At 39.1% G+C, this 14497-nt stretch overlaps 1 protein-coding gene across 1 annotated transcript; it reads left to right on the top strand.

The window, feature by feature from the left end:
* Positions 1-1768: 1768 nt before the first annotated feature.
* On the top strand, positions 1769-7634 carry FABP6 (fatty acid binding protein 6; the record flags this gene model as incomplete). Its single annotated transcript, XM_081316462.1, has 5 exons — positions 1769-1794; positions 1947-2068; positions 2738-2913; positions 6002-6091; positions 7484-7634. 5 exons carry the CDS (start codon positions 1769-1771, stop codon positions 7535-7537), a joined length of 468 nt encoding a protein of 155 aa, XP_081172588.1. The 3' UTR covers positions 7538-7634.
* Between the last annotated feature and the right edge of the window lie 6863 nt (positions 7635-14497).

Genomic DNA, 14497 nt, shown 5'->3' on the forward strand with positions numbered 1-14497 from the left:
GTTGGGACGGATTGCAGCAGTGAAAATGAATGTCCTGCCCAAATTTTTATTCTTATTTCAAATGATACCGATTCTTAAGAAAGACTCTAACTTGGAGGAATGGCAGCGTGGTATCAATAAATTTGTGTGGGCAGGGAAAAAGCCACGAGTTAAACTTAAGATTATGCAGGATACTCGTGAGAGAGGTGGCCTTAAAATGCCTAATTTTAAATTATATTATGAAGCTGCTGCACTAGTAGGAATAAGTGATTGGATTAATTTGACACAATCGAGGTTATTAAATCTTGAGGGCCATGATCTGTTGTTTGGCTGGCATGCATATTTGTTGTATGATAAGAAGGTAGATACTGTGTTTAGGATGCATATTTTAAGACAGGCATTGCTGAGAGTTTGGAAGAAGTATAGACATAAGTTAAGCAGCAAGATACCATTGTGGGCAATCCCAAAACACGCAATAGAAAATATACATGCTGGTTTCAAACATGATGAGACTACTTACAAGGAAATTTTAAGTTTGGAAAGGAATATTTGGTGCTTGAAATCATATAGTTTCTTGCGAGAAGAGAAGGTTGTTCAGACTTGGTTTCAATATATTCAGTTACAGGCCAGGTGGAAAGAAGACCAAAAAAATGGATTTGCAACGACTGATGAAAATTTGATAAAGCAAATTAGAAATCAAGGACCAGCACATATTAAACGGATATATCTTGCATTGATAGAGATCGATTCAGAAACAGAGCTTGTTAAGGATTGTATGATAAAATGGGCCCAAAACATTCAGGAAGTTATTACAATGGACACGTGGGAAAAGATCTGGGTGAGGAATGTAAAATTCACTCAAGCTCAAAGTTTAAGAGAGAACTTTTACAAAATGTTTTATAGATGGCATCTAGATCCTAAAAAGCTTGCAAGTATGTATCCGAATTATCAGCCTAAATGTTGGAGGTGTGGTGATGAAGAGGCAACATATTTTCACATATGGTGGACATGTAAAAAGGTCAAGGCTTTTTGGATAAAAGTCTGGTGGAATATGCAGAAGATTTTTAAACGGAGGATAAAGTTTTGTCCGCAATTTTTTTTGTTGGGAATAATTGTTGACGCTACAGTTGTGGACTCTAAGTTGATGTTGAATTTAGTTACGGCAGCAAGACTTTTGATAGGTCAATATTGGAAGAAAGAGGAACTGCCGACTATACAAGAGTGGATTTTAAAGGTTTCCGACTTGGCAGAGATGGCGAAGATTTCGGCCTATTTGAAAGATTACTCGCAAGAACATTATATTATGGAATGGAGAAAATGGATTGAGTTTATCCAGAATAAGTATAGGGTCAAGAAGTTTTATCTAGCATTTGAATAAGTCTTCTTTCGTTTTCTTTTTTCTTTTTTTATTTTGTCTTCTATATATATTTAATAATGCTAAGTTTTGTTTGATCCTATATAAGTTAGAGAGTGATGGATTTTAGAATTTATAGTTGTTAGTATATGGTTGTTTATGATTGCTTTTTTATATATATATACCTTGTATTTAGCTCTGGGAAGTCCGGGGGGGGGAGGAGGGTTAGGGGGAGGTGGGGGGGAGGAGGGAGGGGGGGAGGGGGGGGAAGGGGGGAGGTAGGGAGGGGAGGAGGGAGGGGGAAGGGGGTTTTTTAAAGGAAAACTGTATTTTTAAAACTTTTCAATAAAAAAAAAAATAGTGAATAAAAAAATTATCACTTAGGCTATATTTCAGGGAGAACTTTCCAGTATTTCTGAGTACAGACCTATCAGAATGAACCCAAGGTCAATAACACCAGGGTGAGTGATTCTTGCTAAATTGCACTCCTGTCATTAAAATAATTATCTTCCTTTTACAACTCTATGAGGACACCTGTGGGGTGCTCAGGTGGGTAATGTGAATTAAGATAGCTGTATATAAACTGGAGCTTTTCATTCCTGGACCAAGTCAGAATCTTCCTCATCAATACTTCCTCTGCCACGTTTTTCACTGCCCTCCTACAGAAGATGAGTTTCACTGGAAAATATGAAATGGAAAATGAAGAAAACTATGACAACTTTATGAAGCAGATAGGTGTGTATGTATATCTTTCCTTTTTCATAAATTAAATTTCATAAATTTCTTTGGCTAGATACAGGGAGTTCTTCCCTGTGCATTTCAAGAGAAAAGCATTATCTTCACATTAACTTTATCTAGGGTCTTCTAGTAAAATAACGTGCAAACTTTTAAAATTTTAATGGTATGGTATTTTGGGGGCATAGTGGTGGATGAGGACAAAATATACATCAGTAGTGGAGAATCCCACAGTATCTGTAGGATTTTTTCTGACAGCTTTTTTTGTAATACAAATTTTTGTAATTCAAAAACTTGCACTATCTTCTTTCTCAGATAAATTAGACTAAGTTATGAGCAAGGTTTCATCAGCAGACAGGAAAGGCTGCAGACATGTATTGTGGCTACTGATTGGGCAGTTGCTTTTTTATAGATTTATAATCATAAAATATAACAAGTTGGCTCTACCAAAAGCAATACTTTTAGGGACAAGTGTCCCATATAGGAAAGGTGACATTTCATTACTATCTATAAATATGAATTCAAGATAAATGTAAATTCAGGGGAAAAACCCCCTAACTTTCTAGGGAAAAAAGAAAGCAATTAAACAACAGCACTTTTATGGACCCTGATAAACAATTAATAGGTACAGTGTTGATTAACAACTGATTCTTATTCACTTTCTCTTAGGTCTTCCTCATGATGCAATTGAGAAAGGAAGAAATTTCAAAATCATTACTGAAATAGTACAGAATAATGATGAATTCACTTGGTCCCAGATTTATCCAGGAGGGCATATCTTGAGTAATAAGTTTGTTATTGGCACAGAATCAGAAATGGAGACAGTAGGAGGCAAAAAATTCAAGGTAGGCAAATGGTTGGCACCATGACCTCTATTTTGCAGATTTAGACAACCCTGTTTCCTGACGTTCCTGGTCCTGATCTTAAGTGTTTATGAACTTTGAAACATGAGCAAAAATTGTTAGGGTTCCAAATTTGCTATCATGTACGTTTGAATTTTCTTTTTTACCCATCTACCCATCCTAATTACTTCAGACTCTACTGACAGAAGACTATTTCTCTTGGCCATGATAAAAATGCTACCCATACATTCCTCAGACAGCAGAAAAATATATCAGCACAACATTGGCAGCCCTCACTGCCAATCCATATTTTATCATAGGCACCGTGCCAGGAAATGGGGCAGCCTGTACAGGTATACGGTACTCTTCGAGTAGGGATTAGTGAATTTGGTTGTCCAAAGCCAAGTGACCCTGGAAAACCAGTACCCATGCATTGGAGGGATGGGGTGTGCCTGCAGATAACTGAATGCCACAATAATCTCATTCTCAGGAATCAGCTGAATGTAGTGATGTGCCAATAAATGTATAACAACTGGGTCCTTTACCGCTTCCCTGATAGCCAACAAACTGGTGATTGGCATTGTGGGTCAGCTCTGCTCTCAACCAGCTTGCAAAATTCCAGAAAATGCAACAATCAGTTTTTATGTGCCAGCTCCAGTACACCACTGCTTGACTGTGACATCAGTTTGAATTGCATTAAATTGTACCCATGGTAAAGTGCTCCAGCTTGTTGGCTAAAGGAAAAAAAAAATACTATTTTAGCTATGGAATGGTATAGATGACTTTAAGTTGCTGTAGAAATAGGCTGGGGTGAGATGAAGGTAAGATCATGAAATCATGTCAGAAAAAAGAGGTTGCTAGGATATACTGTATTTGCGCTATGGCAAATGGGGAAAGGCTCAGAGTACTGTACTGCAGTTTTGGTACAATAATGTTTCTGTTTCTTTAGCACACTGTTTGGATCCAGATTTATTTATAATAAGTGCAGTCTGTATGAAACCAACTGAACTTTTGGAGGTCCAATGCCAGCGATTTTTATGGCTATTATTAAATCCAATCCAGTTTGTATAATTAATTTGTATTTTTTTTCTTTCCAGTAGTGATCAAACAGCTCTATGAAAGCAAGAATGAAAATAGCATTTGGTTGGATTAGGATGCTCATAGTTCTGCCTTAGATATGGATAATTAATGACCTCTATAGAATCCCTGGTTGCAGAAAGTAATGCTACAGATCTCCCTATGCTGGTGACAAGATCGGTGCTTCCCCTAACTAATGACAGCAGAAAACCAATTATGAGCAGGAGAACTAGGAGGAAGGAAACTTGACTGGCCAACTTTTTCCACAATTCCTTATTTAATGTGGCTTATTTCTTACAGCAGAAATCATAATTTGCAAGAAGGTTAATGTATGACTTGCAGAGATTGCTTTCCACATCTTCCTACAGTTTGCTAAAATCAGTATAGAAAGCAAGGTTATACTTCCCACACCTTTGCCCAGCATTGGGTGAAATCATTGATTTCCTATAGTTTGCTAGGAGAAAAAAGGATCAGTACGATCTTGAGAAAATAGAAATGCTCGAATGATCACCAACAAACTATTTTGTGCCTCTTGAAGTCATCCTATCTGAATCTATATCCTTCCTACCTTTTACCCAATTGCAGAAGTTAGCATTACCTATAGAACAGGGGTCCTCAACTTTGGCAACTTTAAGACTTGTGGACTTCAACTCTCAGAATTCCTCAGCCAGCTTTGCTGGCTGGGGAATTCTGGGAGTTGAAGTCCACAAGTCTTAAAGTTGCCAAGGTTGAGTACCCCTGCTATAGAACACCATGGAGGATCTACAAATTTAGATAAATCTAGAAGTACAATGGAAGAACCTAGAAAACACCAATTACTTGGAAACAGCTTCCTGCTATTATATAAATGTGATAATAGTGGAATAAATGTAGCAGATGTGAATGTTAAATAAGTCAAAACCAAGTTAGCAGATCAGTAAGGTAAGAAAGAAAGTTAGCAGATATCAAAACCACAGGCTGAACATACACAGTATTTCTACATACTTAAAAATACTGTATATCAAAAATATGAAAATCATACATTTAATTTTGGATGGCTCTGTTCCCCCCCCCCCCAAATGATAGCTTTCCAAGTGGAGAGAATAGTGGCATCTCTGCTCATTTTTCTTCATGTTCCAGTTCATGTAGCAGATGTCTCCTATAAAGGAGGCAACCAAGAGATGAAAAGTTGTTCCATTTACCCCCATTTCGCTGTTCTGAAATACTTGTAGTCTTTTCCAAAAAATATGAAAGTGTAAATCAGGAGGTATGGTGTTGGAGAAGGAACGTGTCGACCCAAATGCACAAGTCGATCCTCAGTCATAGAAACTAGTGATTTGGGGGCAGTCTTTGCTCCTCAACCCATTTTATAAGGCTATAAAGATTTGTATAAATTCTTGGTCTGGAGTTCCAAGGAACCGTTTTGTGACCAAATATTGTAGGACATAAGCAGTTATAATACATTGTAGGAAAAAAATGAGGTTCTCTATATAGCTTCAGTATATAGATTAGCTCTTGAGGGTAGGCTTGGATAAATATAACAAACAGATAATATATACGTCATTAATTTAAAAATCCAGCCCTTCTTAAATCTCCTTAGTTTCAGCAAATGAGAGTAACAAACAAGGTTGACTCTCTCCCTAAAATCAATGGAAAAACTTCTTGAGGGTCAGACCATGCTTTAAATTTTATTTAGTATACTCAGCTAATATACCCTCCCCCCATTTTAAGCTAGCAGAAGCAACCTTCTATCACTCATCTCTGCTAACGTATTAAATGGTGCATTAGGATTGTATTTTTGTTTTTGGTACCTGAACATGGTTGCTAAAATAAGATCCAGCAACTGCCTGAACAAGCGCTAAGTGCTTACTAGGTTATTTCTAGCTATAGTTTAGAGTTGTTATCAGATATATTTTGTGATCAAAGCTATTTTCAGTCCCAGGGAAGATTCATCCTGCCCAAGAAGTCTTTGATCTAAATGCTATTGAATGAACTTCAGTCAACATGACAACTAACACATGCCAATCTGTTTCAGGCAATACTTAGAAAGGAAAATGGCAAAGTGATTGCTGACTTCCCAAACTACCATTATACTGCGGAGCTCGCTGGGGATAAACTTATTGAGGTAAATCTTGGAAAATAACTCTTTGAGGTTGGAACGTGTGATGTCAAAAAGACTGTACAGAAATATATTAACATGAAAACTAACTCAATATTAATGTTGCTGGAAGGAGCAATAATAGGATTGTATAGCAATGCTGATTCCAAGATAAAAAAAACACCTCCATTTTGCAGGGAAGTGAGCACCTCTCTTCAACTCCTGAAAGCTGCTGCATCTTTTCCAGAGAAGTCTGGCTGCCCTCTCCACATACCCTTTTCAGGAAAAAAAACTCTTTTGCATTAGAGTTAAGCCCTGGTTCTTTGTCCTTAGTACTGAAGAACCTTTTTGAGTTCAAATCTGGAGTATTGCACAACTCTAGACAGTTGTCTCAATATATTTGCAGTGAGGTCGTGGTCGCTCAGCAGTTAAATACGTTGAGCTTATCAGTTGGAAAGCTGACAGCCCCGGTACAAGGCCCGATGTCACACATCCGGGTGAGCTCTTGATATGTGCCCCAGCTTCTGCCCAGCTAGCAGTTTGAGAGGATACAATTGTGAGTAGATAAATAGGTATCACTTTGATGGGAAGTTCACAGCATTTTGTGAGCCTCAGTGTATAGTCATGCTGGCCACATGACCCCAGAAATGTCTTCAGATAATGTTTCTCCTTTGGCTTAGAAATGGAGATGAGCACCACCGGCTAGAGTAGACACGTCTGGACAAGGGCAACCATTACCTTTCTTTATAGTTGCAGTAAATGGATCAGTAAATCAAAGAACAAGGGGTGAGTGAGGAGGGCTAAATTCATGCTTTGTAGGCAGATTTTTTTTAACTTAATAGCCTCCTTCCATGTACCTAGTGTAGCCAAAGTAGTCTATCACTTGCTGAAAATAAAAATATGAAAATGCAACATATGAATAAATATTTTTTTAAAAAAAGATGTTTGCTATGTGTGGGGATAAAAACAGCTGATTTACCCAGAGTTTCTTAAGTTTTCTTAAGATCCTTTATCAAGTCTTGGCCTGGATTTCCACAAATCCCCTTTTTTATAACCAGAGGTTCTAGGAAATAAGGATACCTGTATGAATTAAGGTGCAGCAATGGAGAGTTTTGAAATTGGCTTTTCTAAAACACCTTGAGGATGGATTTAATTCACCTGCTCATCCATATAGAGCTAATGCAGAATTTCTAGATCATTAATAGCTGCAGAAGAAGAAAGCCTTCAGCTGTACATGTCAGAATGAAAAGATGCTACTAGATATAGATTTATTCATTTATTAAAATGTATGTGGCTGCCCTGCTCACTCTCAGTGACTCAGGATGGCTTGCATATATGCAGTAGATATACAGATATTACTCTGTAGATTCAACGAAATGTTTTTTAAAATTTATTTAATAAATTTATTAATTCTTTAAGGTTTCTACAGTTGCTGATATAACCTTCAAGAGAATCAGTAAAAAGCTGTCATAAGAAGTTTCTTGGAGAAGAAAAAATCCAGTCCTTAGCCATATTGGAAAATGTACCAAGTTATATAAAGTGATAAATCTTTTCTAAGTTTGTATTTGCTTTGCAAACAAATAAAAGACATATTTTACTTCCTATGCGTAACTGCTCTATTGGTTTTTCCCTTCCCTCTATACGGTATATCATATTGGTGGAATCTTGAATTATTATCTAACTATTCCTAATAAAGCTGAGCAAGATTTGCTAAACACATTGATTTGTGCTTAGAGTGTAAGCCGCCCTGAGTCTTCGGAGAAGGGCGGGATATAAATGGGATTAAAAAAAAAAGATTTCAGGCTTTGTTATGTGGAACTTCCCATAATACATATGATAAAGAGTGAACATTTTTCACCATCATACTGTGGCCGGCTTTCCACCACACACTATGGCAAAACCAAGCAAATTATATTTTGACTTAGTACATTCTGTGTTTCCAGCCACAAACGTATTTTGGAGCATAATGTGTGGTGTGTGAAGGGTGGCTTTTATAAACCTTCTAATATAAACGGTTATAAACAAACAAGCACAAACAATTATTTATAGCAATGTGAGCTGGTCTCTCTCTATAGAGCTGAAGAACAATGACTTGTGTTCATTTAATATAAGTGGTTACTGTACGTGCAGTGTTTCAATTAATCATATAACTTGAAAGAAAGCCTTCAATATTACTAACTAGAGGACATTGACACAATCATCATAGCTACTATTACAAATCTTACCTTTTTAACACTGTATGCCATATCTCAGTGCTAGCTTGCACTGTTCCAATTACAAAATAGTGTCTCAATTGTTTCATGTGTTCCAGCTAGCTTGAGGTCTCACAGTGTTTGTTGACTATGACAGAAGCCAGCTTTGCATGCCAGTATAGGCAATACAGACAAACAACAGTGAACATGGTGAAATATTTTCCCCTTCATAATGAATATGGTCATTGGTGACTATTTGAGAAGTGAATATGGTGATGAGAAGCTGTGATCCTACGAATCACCTAGTCCACGGGTCGGCAACCCGCGGCTCCGGAGCCGCATGCGGCTCTTCGAGCCGTCTCCTGCGGCTCCCAGCCGCCCGGTGCGCGCGCACCTCTTCGAACGGGCAGTGGTGCGCGCGCACCTCTCCAAATGGAGAGTGGCACCGCCCGTTTGGAGAGGTGCGCGCGCACCTCCCCGAATGGGCAGAGCTGCGCGCGCACCTCCCCAAACCTTTGGAGAGGTGCGCGCGTACCTCCGCGCGAACGGGCCGCGGCGTTGTTCTTTGAGGAAGCTGCCGCGGCCCGTCTGCAAAGCTGCCGAAAGCGGCAGCTTTGCAGATGGGCCACGGCAGCTTCCTGAAAGAGCGACGCCGCGGCCCGTTCCGAGAGGTGCGCGCGCACCTCCCCGAATGGGCGGAGCTGCGCGCGCACCTCCCCAAACCTTTGGAGAGGTGCGCGCGTACCTCCGCGCGAACGGGCCGCGGCGTCGCTCTTTGAGGACGCTGCCGCGGCCCGTCTGCAAAGCTGCCGAAAGCGGCAGCTTTGCAGAACCGGGAACCGGTTCCATCTCACTTTTAAAAAAATGGCAACCGCGTGCGTCCGCACATGCGCAAAAAACCGTTTTTTTGCGCATGCGCGTGCATGGACACACACGCGCGGCTCCCAGTTTTTTTAATTTGTGATGGAACTGGTTCCCGGTGGCTCTTTTCCTTTTTTAGGTTGCCGACCCCTGACCTAGTCTCTACAGCTTCTTTTTTCATCTCACAATATTATGAACAGGTGATTTTTTTAAATTTGTCTTTTGTATTCCCATTTTAGTAATCTCAATTTTCTTGTCTTCCATGCATTCAGACTCTGCATAACAGCCAAAGATTTTCAAAATGTCATCATCTAAAAGTTTATCCATTGAAACCTGTATCCTTCTAAGATATTAGTTACCAATATTTTAGTCTATGTTCAAAATAATTTTTAAGATTAGAAAAAGTTATAGCTGGCTTAGCCATTTTAACTCTTTTCTCTCTGGTCCTTTAGTTTTCTCTTGTGTCCATTTGTAACCTTCATCAAACCTCAGTTCCTAATATGGGTTTAATTCTATTTCAGTTGTTTCCCATGATTATATTATTTAATTATATACTTGCTTTTCAAATCTTACAACAAAAATAATCAATATGTCAAATCTCTTAATTGGTTTAAAACAAATCAACATTCTTTTTTTCTTTTTGCCAATTGTATATTGTTTTAACTTCTTAAGTGTTCAACATTACGTAAATTCAAAAAAGAAGGTAAAACATGTCAGATGTCACATTAAGCTTGCTGTTTTGATGGCCTCTAATATCCATAAAGTACTTAAATTAAATATTTCCAGATGTGATTTAAATGAGTTTGCCTGGCTTAGTATTATTATAAAAGGCTCTGCAGATGTTGAGAGCTAAGCTGTCATATTCCCTGGCTCCTGGTGCTGTTTTATGCTTTCCTCATAGCTGCTATTCAGAGCACTTGTGGGTGATCTCCCATCTTCCCTTCTCTGGAGAAATACAAAGGACTAATCCACTCGCTGATCCTTCATTCTTCACAGTGATTGTTGTCTCCACTTGTTTGTGGAGACGTCTTCAGTCTGTTATGATTCACACTGGAAGCCAAATATGATTTGACTTCCTTGATATACAAAATACCGCAGAGCACAATGATTAGCATCCTCTTACTCAGAGGAATCACCCAGTGATTTTCTGCTGTCCTTTTGCATTTTTGGAAGACAAGCCAAGGTAAAATCAAACACCACCCTCTCTGTGACAGGAAAGCCATGTGTTGAAGCTCAGTCTTACACTGTGTCACTTAGCAACCACGTCTGGGCATGTGTTCCAACTAGTAGCTCAAAATGTGCAAATCCTTTAAACTCCTGCTTTCCTATATAGATGCTGCCACATTTCCATTTGAAATTAAGGCTTTTCGCTGTCATTCCACCAGGCTGCATGGAAAGATTTGCTCTATTGCACCTTTACACAGCTACTGGTTTCTCTCCCTCCTCCCCCATTCCTGCTCCTCCCCCACCAAACCCCACTTATCCTCTCTTGGAGAAGGTGCTCCAACTCAGACAAGAAGTAAGTACTTTGTCTATTTCTCACTGCCTAGACCAGACATGTCAAACACAAGGCCCGGGGGCCGGATTTGGCCCGCGAAGTGGTTTCATGCGGCCCGCGAAGCCATCCTGGAAACAGTGAGGGAACGGCCCCCATTGCCTTGGCCCTGGCCCAGAGACCCTCCTCCTGCCAGAGACCCTCAGATCTGTCCCACTCCTGCCCAGGCCCCCATAGGCACCCTTGATGAGAACAATGTAGAGCTGGCCATGCCCACCCAGTAGGCCATACGCGCACTAGCCACGCCCACCCAGTAGGCCACACCCACCCAGGCCACACCCACCCGGCCCCCTGAGGGCAACTGCAATGCTGATGCGGCCCTCAATGAAATTGAGTTTGACACCCCTGGCCTAGACAGTGCACCAAAAAGGAAGCTTCCCAGCTAGCACATACAACCTCCCAATCAACTATAACAACAACAACAAAAAAAAATCCCACCACCAAGCTGCAGAAGAACAGTGTCAAGTCTAATTCCACATTCTAAATACAGGACAATTCACTTTGTTTTCAGCTTTGAATACACTTATGCTAATATCTTCTGTGGCTGCTTAGAGCAAATCAAATTTGAAGGTGAAGTAAAAGTAAAGGTTCCCCCGCACATGTGTGCTAGTCGTTTCCAACTCTAGGGGCCAGTGCTCATCTTTGTTTCAAAGCCGAAGAGCCAGCGCTTGTCCAAGGACGTCTCCGTGATCATGTGGCCAGCATGACTAGATGCCAAAGGCGCATGGAACACTGTTACCTTTAATTTCCTTCTATATTTGTTTCTTGGCATTGACAAGCAGTTGAGACTAAAAATATTATTTAAATACTTTCAGTGGTGGGGAAGGAAGATGGTCGATTCACATAGTGAGCAATCATAATTTTAATGCAAAGAAATTGTTTACCTTCCACTGTAGAAAAAAAAATCACCAACAGCGTTCAAGAAACGTGAAAAAAAGAAATTTTTGCCTGATTAAAAGCTTTGAACATTAACTGTGGGCCTAAGTATATTTGTGTGGGTTGTCAGAGAAAACTGAATTTCAGCACAAAAGGATCCGACATGATCACAATTCAAGTGATACCTTAGTTTAAGTATGTGTCCGATTCCTCTTGAGAAATTCCATTTTTTTGTATTTGAATATATGAAAACAGAATTTATAAATATATCAGATATTTTGATCTGTATGTTTCACACAGGTCAGAACACGTGAGGCATCTGTTTAATTCCCCCTGGTTAGGAAAGTGCTGGCCAAAAAGCTAAACTTCTCATGACTAAAAAAATTGCTCAGTCCATACTAGAGGTTGATAAAAGTTCAGAGTACTTTGTCAGATGTCCTTACTGTAACTCACGCTTACCAAAGGTAAATAGAATTAACATTAAAATAAAATGAATTCTGGCCCCATCAGCTTCCAAGTATTACTAAGTTTTGTAAGTTAGAAGAATCCAGTTTGCTTATCAGTGCATTGTATGGTTTAGTGTGATGTGTAAATCCAGTCACGTTCTTTTTCTAGTAGAAACGTATATATAACCCTGAGCTTTTTTCAGATATGAAATACTATTGTTAGTTCAGAGTTTTCTACTGAATTAGCTTCTTGACTGATTACCACATTGCCTTCAATCTAAACTCAGGATGTAAGTATGTAGACACTTCAGCATTTATCTGGTCAGGACCCAAGTATTATTTTTTTTGAGGGGGCGGGCAGAGTACAAATGCCTTCCTCCCTGTCCTGGTGTTAGATGTAATTATGCTACATCACAGCCAGGGACAATTCATCTGTGTATCTGATCCGTAACTTATTATGGGGTGTCACATCAATCTAGGGATTTAATTGGAAAAGTGGCTAGGCAAACAATCCAAGCACTTGAACCAGAGTCCCATGTGTGCTTTCCTGCTGTTGATATTGTATTTTGAATATGCTATCCTCAGCAGTAGAATGCTTTATGCTGTATGCTTTTTTCATGCATTGAGATTGCAATGTATCTTCTTCACATTTTGTTCCTATCTTCATTTTTTTTTGCTAACATAAAGCATTGCTTTAATTTCCCCTCAGGAAATAACTATTATGGAAAAAAGAAAGAACATAACTGGTTGGGTTCCCAATAAAGTAATCTCTTGGCAACTCTTCTTTCTAGGAAGCTCAGTGCTTGAGATGAAATTCAGGATATTCCTGCCATCTTCTGGAATTACCTTTTCTAGCTCCTGTTTTTTCAAATGTCATGAACCAAATGCTATAGAACAATTCTTTGTTGGATAAAATGTTATCAGATGGTTGTCCTTTGCCTTCTTACATTTCTGGCTGCCAAAGTTGAATTTACAGCTACACCTTGGGAAAAGGAAAGCTCTATGTAATTTGCACCGCCTCTCAGTCTTTGCCCCTCATCAATCTCCATTCGTACAAGGAATTATCAGTTTTAGAGTTCTTGAAAAATAACATGCCACATAAGGAAAAATAAAATTCCTCTCAAGTGAAATGTCCTAGAATGGAGTACACAGACACTGTATACAGATGGGTGTCTGGATCGGTCAGAAAGTCAATCCCGTGTTTTGTTTTGTTTTATTTATTTATTTATTTTCATTCATTCATTCATTCATTCATTCATTCATTCATTCATTCATTCATTCATTCATTGGGACTTATATGCCGACATATCTCCCGAAGGACTCAGGGCGGCTAACAACAACACTAGTTGGCTACTAGTTGGCTCCAACAAACCTCACACTTGGAACCCTTTTAGATGGGACATAATTTTTCATAAAAATTTTCATAGCTGACAATATAGCAATTCTTCCTTTTATCTCCTGAAAGTAGGGACACCATGTAAGCAAAGCTTCATGACTCTACAGGGTTCAGGAAAGTGTACCCGTATCTCTCCCCACTCCCTGCTCATATTCAGGCACTAGTTTTTTATATTAATGAGCTATTCAGTGATGTAATGTACAACTGATTGCAACAAGATGAACAGATGCTAACTTCAGTAAGCTAATAAAAATTAGTGTTTAATAATGTTTTTGAGTAAAAATTCTGAGCTGCAAATATACGTGAAAGGAGAGAAGGCTTTGCATTCTTTTTAAAAACTGCTCTGATGCAGTGCTGAGATTCCTTTGTTCTCATCAGCTATAAGTGGAATTTAATTCCTTATTTGCATAATTGAGAACTCCTTTCAGGAAACTAAATTGGAAAGCAACTCAATTCTTTTCAATTACAAGTGACTCGTGAATTCTTGAAGTCTGTTTGCAAAGTGGAATTAATCAGATGCTAAAAGAGGTCAAGAAGTGGTCCTCCTAGGATATGGTATGCTGCATGGTGTGTACCTTTGCAATGGCAATCTTGCGCATGTTCAGCATCATCAAAAGAAACCTTGCTTCATCAATAAATTAGTAGATTTAGAGGCCTTCTCTATTGTGTCGGATGCTTTCTCGAGCAGCATTGCCCAGAGACCCATGTCTCCCACCCTTTGAAAACTTGACTGTTCTCTTGTTCAGTCTTTCATTACATATTTGGCATGTTGCGTGTTTCTTCCTGAAGTGGATGGTCTTATTATTACTTTCTGCAGGGTAAATCACTAGAGTCATTGGGTAGCCTCTAAATTTAATAGATTAATTGAATGTTTGTCTCTTATTACTATGAAGCTCTGTAACAGGTATGGAAAGACCTGGGGACATTTGATTAAAGGGTGTAGTAGAGCCTATGAAGATTATGAGCACCCAAAAGTAGACAAGCCCATTAATGTTTTGTGCTTTTTATTCAATAAACTTTCTTAAGATAGAAACAAAAAATGTCAATACACAGAAACACCTTCTTTACAGGACGTCATGAAATAATCAGGCCGAATTCTATAAGCTT

Source organism: Vipera berus (genome assembly GCF_964194415.1).
Source record: "Vipera berus genome assembly, chromosome: 2".
Lineage (NCBI taxonomy): Eukaryota > Metazoa > Chordata > Lepidosauria > Squamata > Viperidae > Vipera > Vipera berus.